At 31.2% G+C, this 14,240-nt stretch overlaps 1 protein-coding gene across 1 annotated transcript; it reads right to left on the bottom strand.

The window, feature by feature from the left end:
• Positions 1-11,411: 11,411 nt before the first annotated feature.
• LOC107908343 (V-type proton ATPase subunit G1) lies at positions 11,412-13,955 on the bottom strand. Its single transcript, XM_016835530.2, has 5 exons — positions 13,782-13,955; positions 13,455-13,565; positions 13,226-13,326; positions 12,972-13,123; positions 11,412-11,679 (listed from the first exon to the last, which is right to left on the bottom strand). The coding sequence occupies exons 1-4, from the start codon at positions 13,846-13,848 to the stop codon at positions 12,980-12,982; spliced, it is 423 nt and encodes a 140-aa protein (XP_016691019.2). The 5' UTR covers positions 13,849-13,955; the 3' UTR covers positions 11,412-11,679; positions 12,972-12,979.
• Between the last annotated feature and the right edge of the window lie 285 nt (positions 13,956-14,240).

Raw genomic sequence — 14,240 nt, 5'->3', positions numbered from 1 at the left:
TAGAATATGTGGTAAATTTCCATGAAGTGGTCATTATTTTATGTAAAGGAAAGGAAATAATAAAAGAAATACTAAGGATAATAAAAGAAGTAAAAAAAAGGGGGTTATTACCTTGTTCTTCTTAGCCGTATAAGAAGAAGAAAAAGAGGGGGGGGGGCAAAGGCATTCGGCCTTTTGAATGAAGAGGAGGTTAGTAAATTTTGTTAATCTTTCTTTTGAAATCTTAGTTGTTCAGGTTAATCATCACGTTTTTCTTACCTAGCCATACTAAAATTTCGAATTTAGAGTGTTGGATGGAACTTTCGGTTATGGTATGTGTGAGAAGAACTTGATTTTTTTCTTACCTTTAAGTTTTGATGGATAAAGAAACAAAAGATTGTTGATGAAAGAAATTAATGTGTTAAGAGATTATATGAAACTTTATTCATGTTTATATATGTTATATGCATTGAAAATGGTTGATGATTTTGGATGTGATTAGATTGAATCGGCCATGGTATATCCATAAGTATGATTTATGCTTGTTATGTTACTCATGGTTAAAACGATTCGGCTATGGTTCATGTAAAAATAAAATATACATGTGAATTTAAAAGATGGTATGAACAAATGTGGAGTTTTGCTAGTTTAGGATTATTCGGCCAAGTGTTTATGTGGTGGAAATTAAGTGTTAAATGGAATGAAAATGATATTATATGGGGGTATGTATATTCGGCCATATGAGTAAATATATAGATGATGTTAAATTTGATTATGTATAATGGGCCATATAGAGTACACATGGTGATATTAACTTTAATTCTCTATAATTGATCAAGTGGATGATATTGGTTTATATGGTCGAATTTGAATTATGAATATGTACCTTGAAATAAAATGTTGCCGTATGCTTCTTTTGATATGAAACTATTAATGTTACGGGATATAAATAACTAGCAAGGTAATTAAACTAGTTGATTTATTTATTTAAGCTCAAGAACCTAAAGGAGAGGCGTCCAACAAGGGGAAATCGAAGGTCATCGAGTAGCCGACTCGGAATTATTTTACCCAACATAAAGTAAGTCATTAAGCATATAGTTTGTATTAATTTAAATGGTCATAACGTCTATGTAATGATGCTGAATGGAATGATAAATATATATATACATGTATGTATGTGGTGATGAAAGTGTTGAATGAAAAGAAAAGAGGTGAGATGTATTGAGTTGTTGATCTCGGCACTAAGAGTGCGGGTATAAACATTTATGATCATGAGATTGGCGCTAAGTGTGCGGGTTTAAATTGTACAGCACTAAGTGTGCGAGTTTGATTATGTAGCACTAAGTGTGCGAGTTTGATTATATAGCACTAAGTGTGCAAGTTGATTATATAGCACTGAGTGTGCGGACTTAATATATACTTTTGAATCACTATGGACACTAAGTGTGCGACATTATTGAGTTGATCACGGACAGCAGATCGGGTAAGTACCTCGAGTTCGTGACTAATAAGCGCTATGTTTATATTTGAAGTTGAGCTTGGTAAGTTTGAACCTATGTGACAATTATAATTGAAGTCACGTACATAAGATTTATCATGGAATAGGTGAAAGGTCGTTTAGTTGTATGATTGTAACGAAAATAAAATGATGTATGAAAATGCCTCAAATATCCTATTGATTAGTATATGGAATGTGAATGCATGACTTGGTATGAGCTTGAACCGATAGGTTTGAGGAACTATGGTATGGTTCGGTATGGATGGAGTAACTAGCCTCGTTCCATTTTGCTTCCTCTTGTGATAATGTTATTAATGGATGGTAGTGCATTGCTTATGACTTACTGAGTTATATACTCACTCGGTGTTTCCTTGTCACCTATTTTAGGTTTCTTGGACTCGTCTCTTTTTGCGTGATCGGGCCGTCATCGGAGTCATCACACCGGCTAGCAACTTTTGGTATTTTCTTTTTAGTCGGTCTAGGAGAACATTTCGGCATGTATAGGCTAATATGTTTTGTTGAAATTTGGTATGTAAAATTTTAGCCATGCGAAAATGGCATAAATGTTCGGTTGGATTTGGTTTTATAACGCTAGGTCGTAAGTCTTAGTAATTCGATTTTCTTTTTATGCCATATGTCATGGCTGATTAATTTTGGTGTTAAGATTCATGATATGACAATAGTGTAGTAGGGAGATGTTTGAAAATGATTAGCCTTTGGTATGGCTAGTCATGATTATAATTTTGTGATATGTATGATGAATTACTAGATAGATCAATAAGAAATCACGAAATGGGCATAGTTGCTTCAGTAATAGATGCTGGCAGCAGCAGTGACGTGGGATTGAAAAATCACAAAATTAGTAGGAATGGAATTAAATAGTGAATAAATTATGTAATCGAAGCTCGATGAGTCTATTTTCATATAGAAGTAACGAACGATCATATGGACAGTATGTTAAGAGATATTCAGGTTCTCGTGAGACAGGGCCAGAACGGTTTCTGGGTTCCCTGTTCCGACTTTGGAAATTCATTATAAATTAACCAGAGATAATTAGGAGTCATGCCATATATTTATAGATTCCTCTCTGAGTCTAGTTTCTATAGAAACAAACGGCATCAGTATTGAAGCTTTGTGCAGGGAGTTATCCAAATCGTAATGCATGAAGGTCAGTGCAGTCGCACCCTGTAATAGGGGAGAATTTAACTAATAAACTGTACTAATTGGCCCGACCAAAAATTCTACAAAATTCTACCATATAGGTATATGAGTCTAGTTCCAGGGAAAATTTACAGAACTGGATTTTGAGTTTCAGAACTCAAGATATGATTTTTAAAGCGACTAGTACGCAGATTGGCAGCTTGTCTGGGAAATGTCAAATAAGTGGTTTGAAGTCTGTTAACACCTCGTGTTTGACTCCGGCGACGGTCTCGGGTTCGGGGTGTTACAGTAGCAGAGTTATTCACGAAATTGATATTTAGGGACCCATAATAAGTACCGAAGAATATTCAAAAGAATGCATAAATTCATGAATAATTATTTGCACAATCTGATTATGAATGAATGAATAATTGTGGAAGAAAATCCAAAAGAATGAAGTAATCAAAGATAATTATGAAAGAACATTGACTCAAAAATGATCGCAAATATGTATTTCATTAGAATAATAATGTTCAGACATGAGCCTATTTCACAAAGGAAATTTCTATCATTTTTAGGCTAAAAACAACAAAAATGTTCTGAACATTACTCTAAATGAGTTCTAAAACTACAGGGACTTCTTTCACCATCCAATCGCTTAGAACACTCCCAAATTTATAAGGGCGGACATCTAACAAGGTCTCTTTTCTTTTGTGTCTTCATATATGGCATTGATGTGAACGCTGCCCAACACTTCTCCGTACATCACATTCACCTCGTCATCAATATAATTGGGTAGCGGATTTTCTGTACTGGAGGCCTCATCGAATTTGACAATGCCTATTTTAATGAGTCTTTCAACAATCTTTTTGAAGGCAATGCAGTTTTCTGTCGAATGCCCCATAATTCCTGTATGATAGTCGCATTGTGCGTTCATGTCATACCATTTGGGATACGGAGGTTGTATGGGTTTTAAGTAATGAGGAGCAACAACATGCGCATCGAACAAGCTTTGATACAGCTCTTTATATGACATTGGAATTGGTGTGAACTGGAGCTTTTCAGTACCTGGTTTCACTCCAGATTCTTGTCTCAATGAGCTTTGTTGATTAGCAACCTCCTTCCCTGGTTGGTTCACTATAATTGACTTGTTGTATGTACTCACATGGTTCACTTCATTTTCCTTTTTCTTTGGGACTGACCTTCTATTATCCTCCTTATTCCCCTTATTCCTTGGGGCCTTTGTAATACCTGGATACTCCACCCTCGACTGCTTTATTTCTACTGGGTTATCAAGAGCAACATGAAAATTATTCCTCAAATTGGATCTTTGGCCTATCAAACAATTCACTGGTGTCGATGTACCAGTCTGGCAATGTTGGGATTTGATATTAAAGAGTGCCCCGTGTGAAAGCCCATCTGGCTGGATCTGTGCACTTATCGGAGTACAATCTAGGGAATAGGCAAGATCCTCAGTATTTACCCCAAAGTAGACCACTAGGTCTTTCACTTCTTCTAACTCTCCAGCTAACAATTGGTTGAACTGGCTCATCATAGTTCTCTGCAATTCTAGCATCTGATCTCTCATTTCCTGTTGAAATTCGGTCAATTTCTCCTGCATCTGTATCTGCATTCGCTCTAAATTTTCCAACCTTTGTTCCATTTCTCTAGTCTTTGCTTGGATACCGTAAGGGTGTTAGGTTGACTAGCTGAAATAAATTTACTCGTTTAGACTCTTTCAATGGATTTTAATGCATGTAATGCAGATGCATGAAATGAATGCCTAGAGATACATTGATTTTGATTCAATTACATTTAGGAAACTTTTCTAGAAAGAAAATTCCTTTACATAAAGCAGATGCATGTACGGCCTCGCCCTTATATTCCAAGAAACAATATTGATCTTTTTCTTCATCTGCATGTTTGTGATAATCTCGCCAATTTCCAATAGATGCCACTGCTAGCTCCTTTTCTTGATCTTGGTTGCGATCCATCCTCTGCCCATCTTCAGAAGGCTCGTCAGTTTCTTTAAGGGAGTTGGAACGTTGAAGGCTCTTAGACAATCGCCTTGAATCCTCAAGCCACGAAGTAAGGTCACGAACTCTTCCATCGCCCTTCTTGTGTTTCTCAAAATATATTCAGGCGGTCGTATTGTTTTCCACTTTATCAAGGAATCCGTATTCCATGACAAGCTTTCTAATTTAGTAATCGGATTTGAATCAATATCTCTTTCCTAAGATGCAAATGCAATGCAATCATAATCAAAACAAAACAAGATGGGTTAGTACAAAACAGAAGCAAACAAGGAAAACTAAAGTACCTAGTCGGGTGACTACTAGGGGTTTGGAGTGGCTCTACCTAGGATGGGTTCTTAAGGTTTTCTACATGTGGTTTGGCTCTAAAGTTGAGGTACCTGAACCAGCAGGTTCCTCGATCCTCACCCATTATAGGCTCATACAGACCGAGTTCGGTTCAGGGGAATACATTTCTATACGGCTGCACGGAGATGAAAATCTCACGAAGACATAGGTACAGATGTATCCCGGAAGTGATCTACTATCCTGCACGGAGGTGAAAACCTCACGAAGGAGTAGCTTCTCACTTCCACTTAAAAGGGTAAGGCTAAACAGTTTTTATGCAATATGATGTCAAGGTATAAAACTCAATTTACAGTAATCATACAAACAAATGCAAAGAGATGATCGTAATTTTCAAATCAAATTTTCAATTTTCAATAACAAGACAAAAAATAATCAATTTTACGGCTTGACTCTCTTACTTCCCCAGTGGAGTCGCCAAGCTGTCGAAACCATTTTTTGATAACAAAAATTTGGTGTTGTCGACTTATTAAAAATGAAAATTTGGGAGTCGCCACTGATCTTTTATTGAGGTGTGATCAGATCACCTTGGAAATAATTTTAGGTCTGCGAATTTTGAGAAAACAGGTTCGGGAGTCGGTTACGCACGAGGAAGGGTTAGCATCCTCGTGACGCCCAAAATTGGTACCGAATTGATTGTTTAATGTCTTAATATCAAAATTTTGAAAAGATTTTAAAATACGATCCTTTTAACTTGAATAAATTGAATAATAAAACACTCTTATTTCAAAGAAATAAAATGTCACACCTAGTGAGTTAGGGCGCAACATTTTAAATCTTCAAAATTAAGTTTATCTTTTAACTTTTAAAACCCATGCATTTGAGAATGATATTTGATTATTCGGGTCAAATGAGAAAATCAAAACCCAATAAGTTAGGGTTCAATTTCACAAAATTCCTAAATATCGAACATTGCCTTTATTCTCATTTGTTAGAAAAATCCTCATCTCGAGAAAACGACACGTCACATCCAATGCGTTAGGACACAACGTGTCGAATTCCCGAGAATGAGCTTTTTATTTGTGTTTTGATTAAAGCATATCCTCGATTATTTAGATTCAACGAGGAAAATTGGAACCCAATACGTTAGGGCTCAATTTTTTCGAAGATCCTAAATGCCGAGTATTGCGTTATTTTTGAAAACTTTTGTATGAAATAACTTTGACATTTGCAATCTTTTGAATGAATAAAAAAAACGATTGAATAATAATGTACAGTGCGAAATGATAATTCGTAAACTAAAGCACACCCATGAACAATAGGCAATTAATGAACAAATACAAGCAAGCATAACAATAATAATTTCGTACATTATGTAAATATCAACATTAGCTGATAAGAGGAAACTAATTAAAAATCAAGCAAAAATACCACTAATGAAATATACAAATTTAAACATAATTTAAGAAATAAATATAATATATATAAATTAAAAGGTTAAAATAAATTTGCATAAATTAACAATATTGACATAAGTTGAAATAGATTAAAGATGTTAAAATATTTGAAAGAAATAAAATATCTATATAATAACGTGAAATTAACAATATATCATGTATGTAAGTATAATGAAAATAATTTAATATGAAATATGTGCACATATAATAGTATTATGTAAAATATATATGTATACATATACTCAAATCTAAGAAATACGTGGGAAGTGGATTTTAGAGAAATCATATTGTGGAATAAGATAAAATCAAGTAATATTAATAATAGCAGTAGTAGTAGTAATAATAATAATAATAATAATAATATTATTATTATTATTATTATAAATTAAAATTAAAAAGTAGTGAAAATAGGGACAATTTCAAAAATAAAACAAAATCTTAGGGTCAACTTTGAAATAAATATGAAGACAATCAAATCAAGAACCACTGCACATAAGAGGGACTATTTCTGCAATTAGACGCGCAAATTCAACATTTAAATCCAAACAACGAAAACGACGTCGCACATCTATGGATCAAATTGAAATCAAAATAAAAATGCGATAACAAATTTAAAAAAATCTGAAAGGAAATTGAATTGAAATGAAAGCCAATGCGGCGGGACTTGTTGCGCAATAATCCCATCAGACCCAAGACACGCGGATCCTTCCCCGGGTCGGGTCACCGCGCGGGTCTCAGCTTTGAACAATGCCGTTTTGAGACCATTGCATTGGCGTCAAACGACGTCGTTTCTTATGCTAGTTATAAGCTAAAAAAACCTAAAACGATGACCCTCTTTCAGTTGTTGTTTTTTTTAACCTAACAGAGAGTGTTCTTCGGTGCCACTCGAAGAACTAGCCACCAGAGGCACTCCAATCTCCCACCTATCTCCGATTATGACGGAGTGACCGGCGATTCGGCTCTCAGAGACGTTTTTCACTCTCTAAACTTACTTTTATTCCTTTTCTACTCAAATAAGAACTTTCAAACTTTTTCTTTGAATATTTTTCTTGCTTTCAATATCTGCCTCTCTCTGTCGATCTCCAGTTACGAACCCGATCTGACACCGATTCAGACGGAGCAAACCAGGTTCCAATGGCGTCTACTCTGGTAAGACACTTCTTCTTTCTATCTTATTATTTTTTTTGTTTGATACACAAAAAGAAAACCAAGAGAAAAAAAGAAATAAAAAAAACGAAAAGAAGAAAACAAAGAAAATCACCTTTCCATGAAACTTTTCTGCTTTTCTTTTATTTTCATTCCATAATCTCCGTAAAAAGGTTTTCTTTTATAGATTCCAATGGCCTTTTTTATGGCCAAAACGAATATAAAAATAAAATACAATCCAAATCCTCTATATTCTCTTTTTTTTCCAATTGCTATCTGTCCTTTTTGCGCTTGATGCTGTGTTGCCCATTTTGTTTGTTGCAGGTACGGCCGTACGGAGGTGCGGTGATGTGGAACGGCTCAGAGGCGTGGCTCGTGGGGCACGTGAGGGCAACGGCGACTGAAGGCTTAGGGTTTTGGTCTCTAGGGTTTGTAGAAACTGTTTGGTCATTGGGCCATATTGTAATTGGGCCACTGTTTTAGGGGTTTAGATTGGGTATGGGTTAAATTATTTTGGGCTGTAATTGGACTGACGTTATTTTTTTTGGACTTTAAATTTTTTTATTTTGATTTGATTTTTTTATTACGGGCCGGGCAAATTGGGCCTATTACAAAGGAATTTAGAACAAGTTATACACAAAACATCTTAAAAATAAATGGTATATAAAATAGATAGTATAAAAAATTTGCAATTGATAATATATGCAAAAAAAAAATTAAAGCAAATAGTCAAACAATTTAAAATGGATGATTTGTAACACGAGTTTTTAAAAAATAAACAACATGTGTGACATAATATTAAAAACAAATAAAGTATATAATTAATGGAAGAAAATAAAAGAATGATAAGAATGGATAAATGAATGAACAATATGTAAATAAGAAAGTTGATGGATAAATAAACGAATAAAAATAAAAGAATAATTAATGATTAAACAATTAAATGGATAAATAAAAAAGGTTAAAAAAATGCTTAAGTGAGCCTAACTCCCACAATATGAAGATTCAACGAAATTCCTCCACCAAAATCCAACTCAAATGAAAGCAACTTAAAAAGAAATGAAGATGAACGAAGAACAAAATAAGAAGAAGCCACAAAAAATAAGAACGCAAGAGAGGGAGAAATTTGAGTGAATGCTCTTAAGAATTATTGCTCCAAACTCGAGTGTTTTACAATGAAGGGCTAAGATTAAAGGGTATCTACAAATTAAATCTCTAAGATTACAAAATCATATATTCTAATATTACATATCATATCTAAGATTGCATATCCTTGAAGATTATGTTTCCATATACATCAAGCTTGTAGATGGACGTTCAACCTTTTCAAGTAATGGGCCATTCCGATCAGGCCAAATGATATAATTTTGGATTGAACTTGAACTTTGTTTTATTATTTTGGGTTATTTTTTGTGAGCCCAGGCTAAATTGGCCTATTACAAGTAGGATCCAACCAAATTCGTTCAATGTAAGAATTTATTACCAATTGGAAATGTTGAGGTTGCTAGGTTGTTGCCTATGCAATAATAACTAGTGATGGAACAAGTAGACAAAAATATAATTTGAATGAATGAACACAAGCAAATGTTGGTATATTTTAGTATCAAGCTACATTTGCAAGGCCTTGCGTAGTGAGGAATCCAGAATAGACTCATAATACAAGCTATGATTTAAGCCTAGCCAATCACTTGATTGTTACAACCTCTCTATCATACATTTAGAATGAACTCCTTCACCAAAATAAACCTTTCCTCAAGAAAGCATAAGAAAGTAATTGATAGAACAATTTTAATTTCATGAATTTGCACTCAATAAAGTTTTTGCAATGAACGGGAATGTGCACATTGAGTTCTTTTATCTTCCAAGGAGAAATAAAGCTCCAATACATAAGCTTTTGGAACGTAACTTCGTCCAGCTCAAAATGACCAATTCTAATCTTGAATGAGTCGTCCATATCAATTATCCTCAATTTGTTGATAATAATGATTGAAGATATATCACATATAAAGTCCAATCCATATCTTCTTAAAATAAGGGAAGTTAATCTCTAGACTTTTGGACTATAATATATTCTACTTCCCTTTTAACAATTAAATTATCCTTTTTTTTACTACACATTTATTTTAGTATTAAATTTACTACATCTTATATCATAAAATACATGTAAAATATTGCCAACAATACATAACATAAAACTATCTAAGACTTGTTGTAATGTAAGTTGTGACAAGTGTAGATAATAAGTTACACTAATAATATATTCATAAAATAAAAAAATTAATAAAAATAAATTAAATCATTACTATTGTAAAATATGTAATTGGCAATTTCGTGCCAAAGGCAGTGTCCCCTCTCTGGTCACCAAATCTATATGGTGACAATTTCTATATTTAAAGTGTTGACAATTTATTGAATGGTTTATATGGGTTATGTTGATCACTATTTTTTATTTGATTATTAAAAGGAATATTCTCAACAACTTGTAATAACTATTTAACACAAACTTTACGTTTTAGTCTGTTCAATGTATGTAATCTTTTGTAATACGGAATGGTATTATTTTGTAACATTAAAACTTTCATGCCTATTAAAATTTTATATGTGATATTTTAAATTGAATTTTTTATTTCATTATACCAAACATATATTGTTTGCGATATTCATATCATATATAATATTTAAATTTAATAATTTAATAGTAAGTTATTTATCGTCAAATGAAGCCAATGTTGGATAAAAAAGAACTTGTACAAACCCAATCTAGCCATTTTGAACTTTTTTCAATAGTATTTCCAACAAGTTTTATTTTGCTTTAAACATACATATATACATACTAATTTTCTTACTACGTGCCATGATGCATGAGTCGATTTTGCGTATAATTTTTTGAAATATAATATATTTATAATATTATAAATATAATTAATTCTTTAATTTTGACTATGAGGATGAAAAATTGAAAGAGGAAACTGTTATAATATGAAAATGTATAATTCATGGTTTGAAATCGTAATATATATGATATAAATAATTTTACCCGTTAATAATTAAATATCATTAAATCATTTTGTAAGCTTGTTATAATTTTTATGAATGATGTACAAAATTATTTAAAGCATATTATTTTTTAAAAAATATTAAAATTTATAAGATACAAAATAGGTACTTCAATATAATATAAAAGGATACAATTATTTATTCTATAAATAAATACTTGAATAAGTGATAATACTATTCAATAGTTCTGCACTGCTCTAAGTATAGTTCTTTTTTGTAAAAAGACTCACTACTCAAATAAATCTTCAAGTTCCAAATAATAATATGTTAAAAAAAAGAGTATGCAATTAGTAAATATAATTTTTTCAAGTTTGTGACATTATTATAATTTTTAAAATATATTACTGTTAAAAATATTTAAACTTCATATAAAATTTCAAATATATTTTTATTGATTTCTAGAGAAAATATATTTAAAATTTTAAAATTTTAGCAGTATTTGAAAATTTTTAAAAAATTGAGTATTTACTGATATATCTATAACAATAGTTTTAAATTTTAAGTAATTTTTTAAAAGATAAATTATTTTGAATTAATTTTATTTTAAATTTTAACGATATATCTTTAATTACATTTCATAAAAAAATAATGGATAATTAAAAACTAAAAAAAATAAGAGAGCGCCACTTTTTGTAAATTTAATCGTAAATTTAATGTATGTAATTTGTTATATAATATAACCCCACTAAAAGGACGCACAACAAAAACACTCAACACCATACATATTTATAAATAATATCAATTCTTTTTAACCTCTCATTGGTAATGCTTCTGGGGTTGTTTCTTGATTGCTAGTTTTCTAGTTTCAAATTAGAATATGAAAATTTAAAGCATTTATTAACTAGATAGAAGGTTTTTAGTGCGAAAATTTGCTTACAACTAGAGAACAATAAACCAAACTTCTCAGTTGTGCTTGAGGCAGAAAAGGTTGCAAATCTTAGAGAACTAAATCATCCTCAAAGATAAATAAAAGGTTAGGGTTCTTGACACCATTATTAGAATTGAAAACATCAGATGCTTATTAGACCAGATTCTTCCTTCATTTGTCGCAATCTCCAACGCTTGTCTAACTTCATATTGCATACTGAAATATAAGAAAGATTAAGTTTCTATCAGTATATGTAATGGTTTAGGATGGAAAGGCTACCATGAATATGCGAATATAAAAAAGTTAATCACAGCATGTATTGTATAGACTATTGAAAATTAGATGAAAATTATTTAACTTTAGTTTATCATTATTTTTGAAAACTACTATGAGAATGTGTTTAACTAATTCTCAAAAAATACTTTTGAGAAGATAAAATGTTATTTTTAAACATGATATTGTAAAGTAAAATAAATGGTATTTAAAATGGTTAATATTATATTTATATGAAATATATAAACTTAAATTATAATAAAAATACAATAAATAGTTTACTATAACTCTCATATACGAAATATAATTTTTTTTATCTTTTTAGATGAATTAATATAAATTGTTTGTAACATTAAATTTACATATAAACATAACCTTATAAATCTAAATATATAATGTTATACAGTTTAAATAAATTCTAAAAATGTAAATGTAAAGAACTTACCTTTGTTGATGATAGATGAGAGGACATAGATAATTTAGTTTAAAAGTGATTTTTAAAAGTCAAAAACTAACATTTTAATTTTTCAAAGGTACTTTTCTCGATTTAGAAATTACTTCTAATTTGTAAAAGAGATAAGTCTAAAGTTATGACTTAAAAAGTATTTTTCAAAAGCATGCTACATGCAATCTTAATAAAGTTTTTAAATTGCTAGTAGATATATAAGATTTTGTCATTAGATTACTATGTCTGGTTGAACAACTTTTCATTGAACAAATAATGTGATTTTATCAAGAGTGCCAAATTTTGATAATATGTGTGATAATCTTAATAGTAAGTTCTGGTTTACAGACAAATACACATTCTCTCAAATAACATTCAGTTATATTGTTGACCTAGTTTTAACTTAGATAATAACATTGCTATTGCAATAACTTGAAAAATAGGAATTCAAATGTATTTAAAGGTCCAATATTTTTCACTTTAAAGATTATAGCAAATTTTAAATAATTTAAGCATGGTATAAATATTGTTGTTATTATTAGTGCTAGTAGTTGTTGGTGAGAAATAAGAAAGTGTTGGGCAGTCCCATCTCTAAGACTTGTGGATCAAAAGAGCTGGCTTCTTTCGTGTTTATATAGTAAATAAAATAATTATGAAATTTCTATTGGCAAGAGAAGTAAAATCCTTTCAACATAAAGAAGTGAATACCATTCGCAATAAGATAGTTAAAAATTGAAAGTGCTTCCATATATTAAACAAAGTTACAAGAGAAGACATATGATTGGCATACCTCATGTATCAAATCTTCACACTTGTAACGTGTTTCATGAGCATTTCAATTATTTCTTTTGATACCATCGAGGTTGATTTCGTCAAGGCTTTAATCCTTTTGTCAGTTTCCTCTTCAAGTCGCTTCACAGTATTATCAGAGCTTCCACTTGACTAAACAATATGATCGAAAAAGATAATATTGTAACAAGTACAACATATAAAACATTATTTTACAAGTTTTTATATATATAATATAATTATACTTATATGTACCTCAGAGATTTTATTCTGGTATTCAGCTTCCATTTGGGAGCGGAAGAGGGCAACATCCTTTTCAGCTTCTTCTTTGGCTTGCTTTAGCCTGGCCATCTTCACTGAGCAATGGCATAATTTAAATGAAAAATCAACATCCAAATTGATGTATGGAAAACATACAAAAAAATCTGAAAGAAAATAACAAAATTAGGTACTCAAGCAATATGTTTAGTTATAGTTTTCTCACGGTTTCTAGCACTTGAAACAATGTGCTGAGCCTCTTGCTCCGCAGTTAGCAGCATCTGAATGCCTCCTTGTCCTTTAAATGAATCCATGGTTGCCACCAAACCCACGATATCTAGAAAGAAGCAAAAAGAAAAGCAACCAAACTTAGAGATTGAACATACGTGACCAACTAAAGATCCAATTTATAATTAGTAGCATAAAATCATTTATCAAACTAGACAACAAAATTGCAGTTGTGCTCATTAAAAAACTAGCATCTTTATTCAAGTATCTAATGCCCCTTTTGGGTTTCTCTTAAGATAACAAACAAATTATGATAGGGATTAACCTTCTGAAATTTTCTGAAAACAACATTGGTTTATAATTTGATACCAACATCTTAAATATTCTAACATGCTAAAATTAAATTTCTTTTTAGAAATCGATTTTGTTTTATTCGAACCCCCAACATAAAATTCTTCTTTTCATCCATCATTTTTTTTCATTGATAAATAAAACAATCTTCTACTGAGATTTAAAGAATAAAAGAAAAGGTAGAGCCGGAGCTAAAGATATCATACCTGAATTATAAAGATAAATAAGGGAAGAAAGAATCAAATCCCTCTTAAATACTTCCATATCTTCTCTTACTTGGAATATCACTCTCCATAGTTAACGGGATTAGTTTTGGTTTATTTCCTAGTCAAAATATTTTAGTCCTATACGTGTATACATTCTATTAAGTTCATGAGACTAATTATCACTTGAATATTTTAACTTTGCCATAAACCCAAAATCCCTACTATAT

The sequence above is a fragment of the Gossypium hirsutum genome, chromosome D02, assembly GCF_007990345.1.
Source record: "Gossypium hirsutum isolate 1008001.06 chromosome D02, Gossypium_hirsutum_v2.1, whole genome shotgun sequence".
NCBI classification, from domain to species: Eukaryota; Viridiplantae; Streptophyta; class Magnoliopsida; order Malvales; family Malvaceae; genus Gossypium; species Gossypium hirsutum.
Note: the sequence above shows the minus strand (reverse complement) of the source record. Positions and strands in the feature narration are given on the sequence as shown.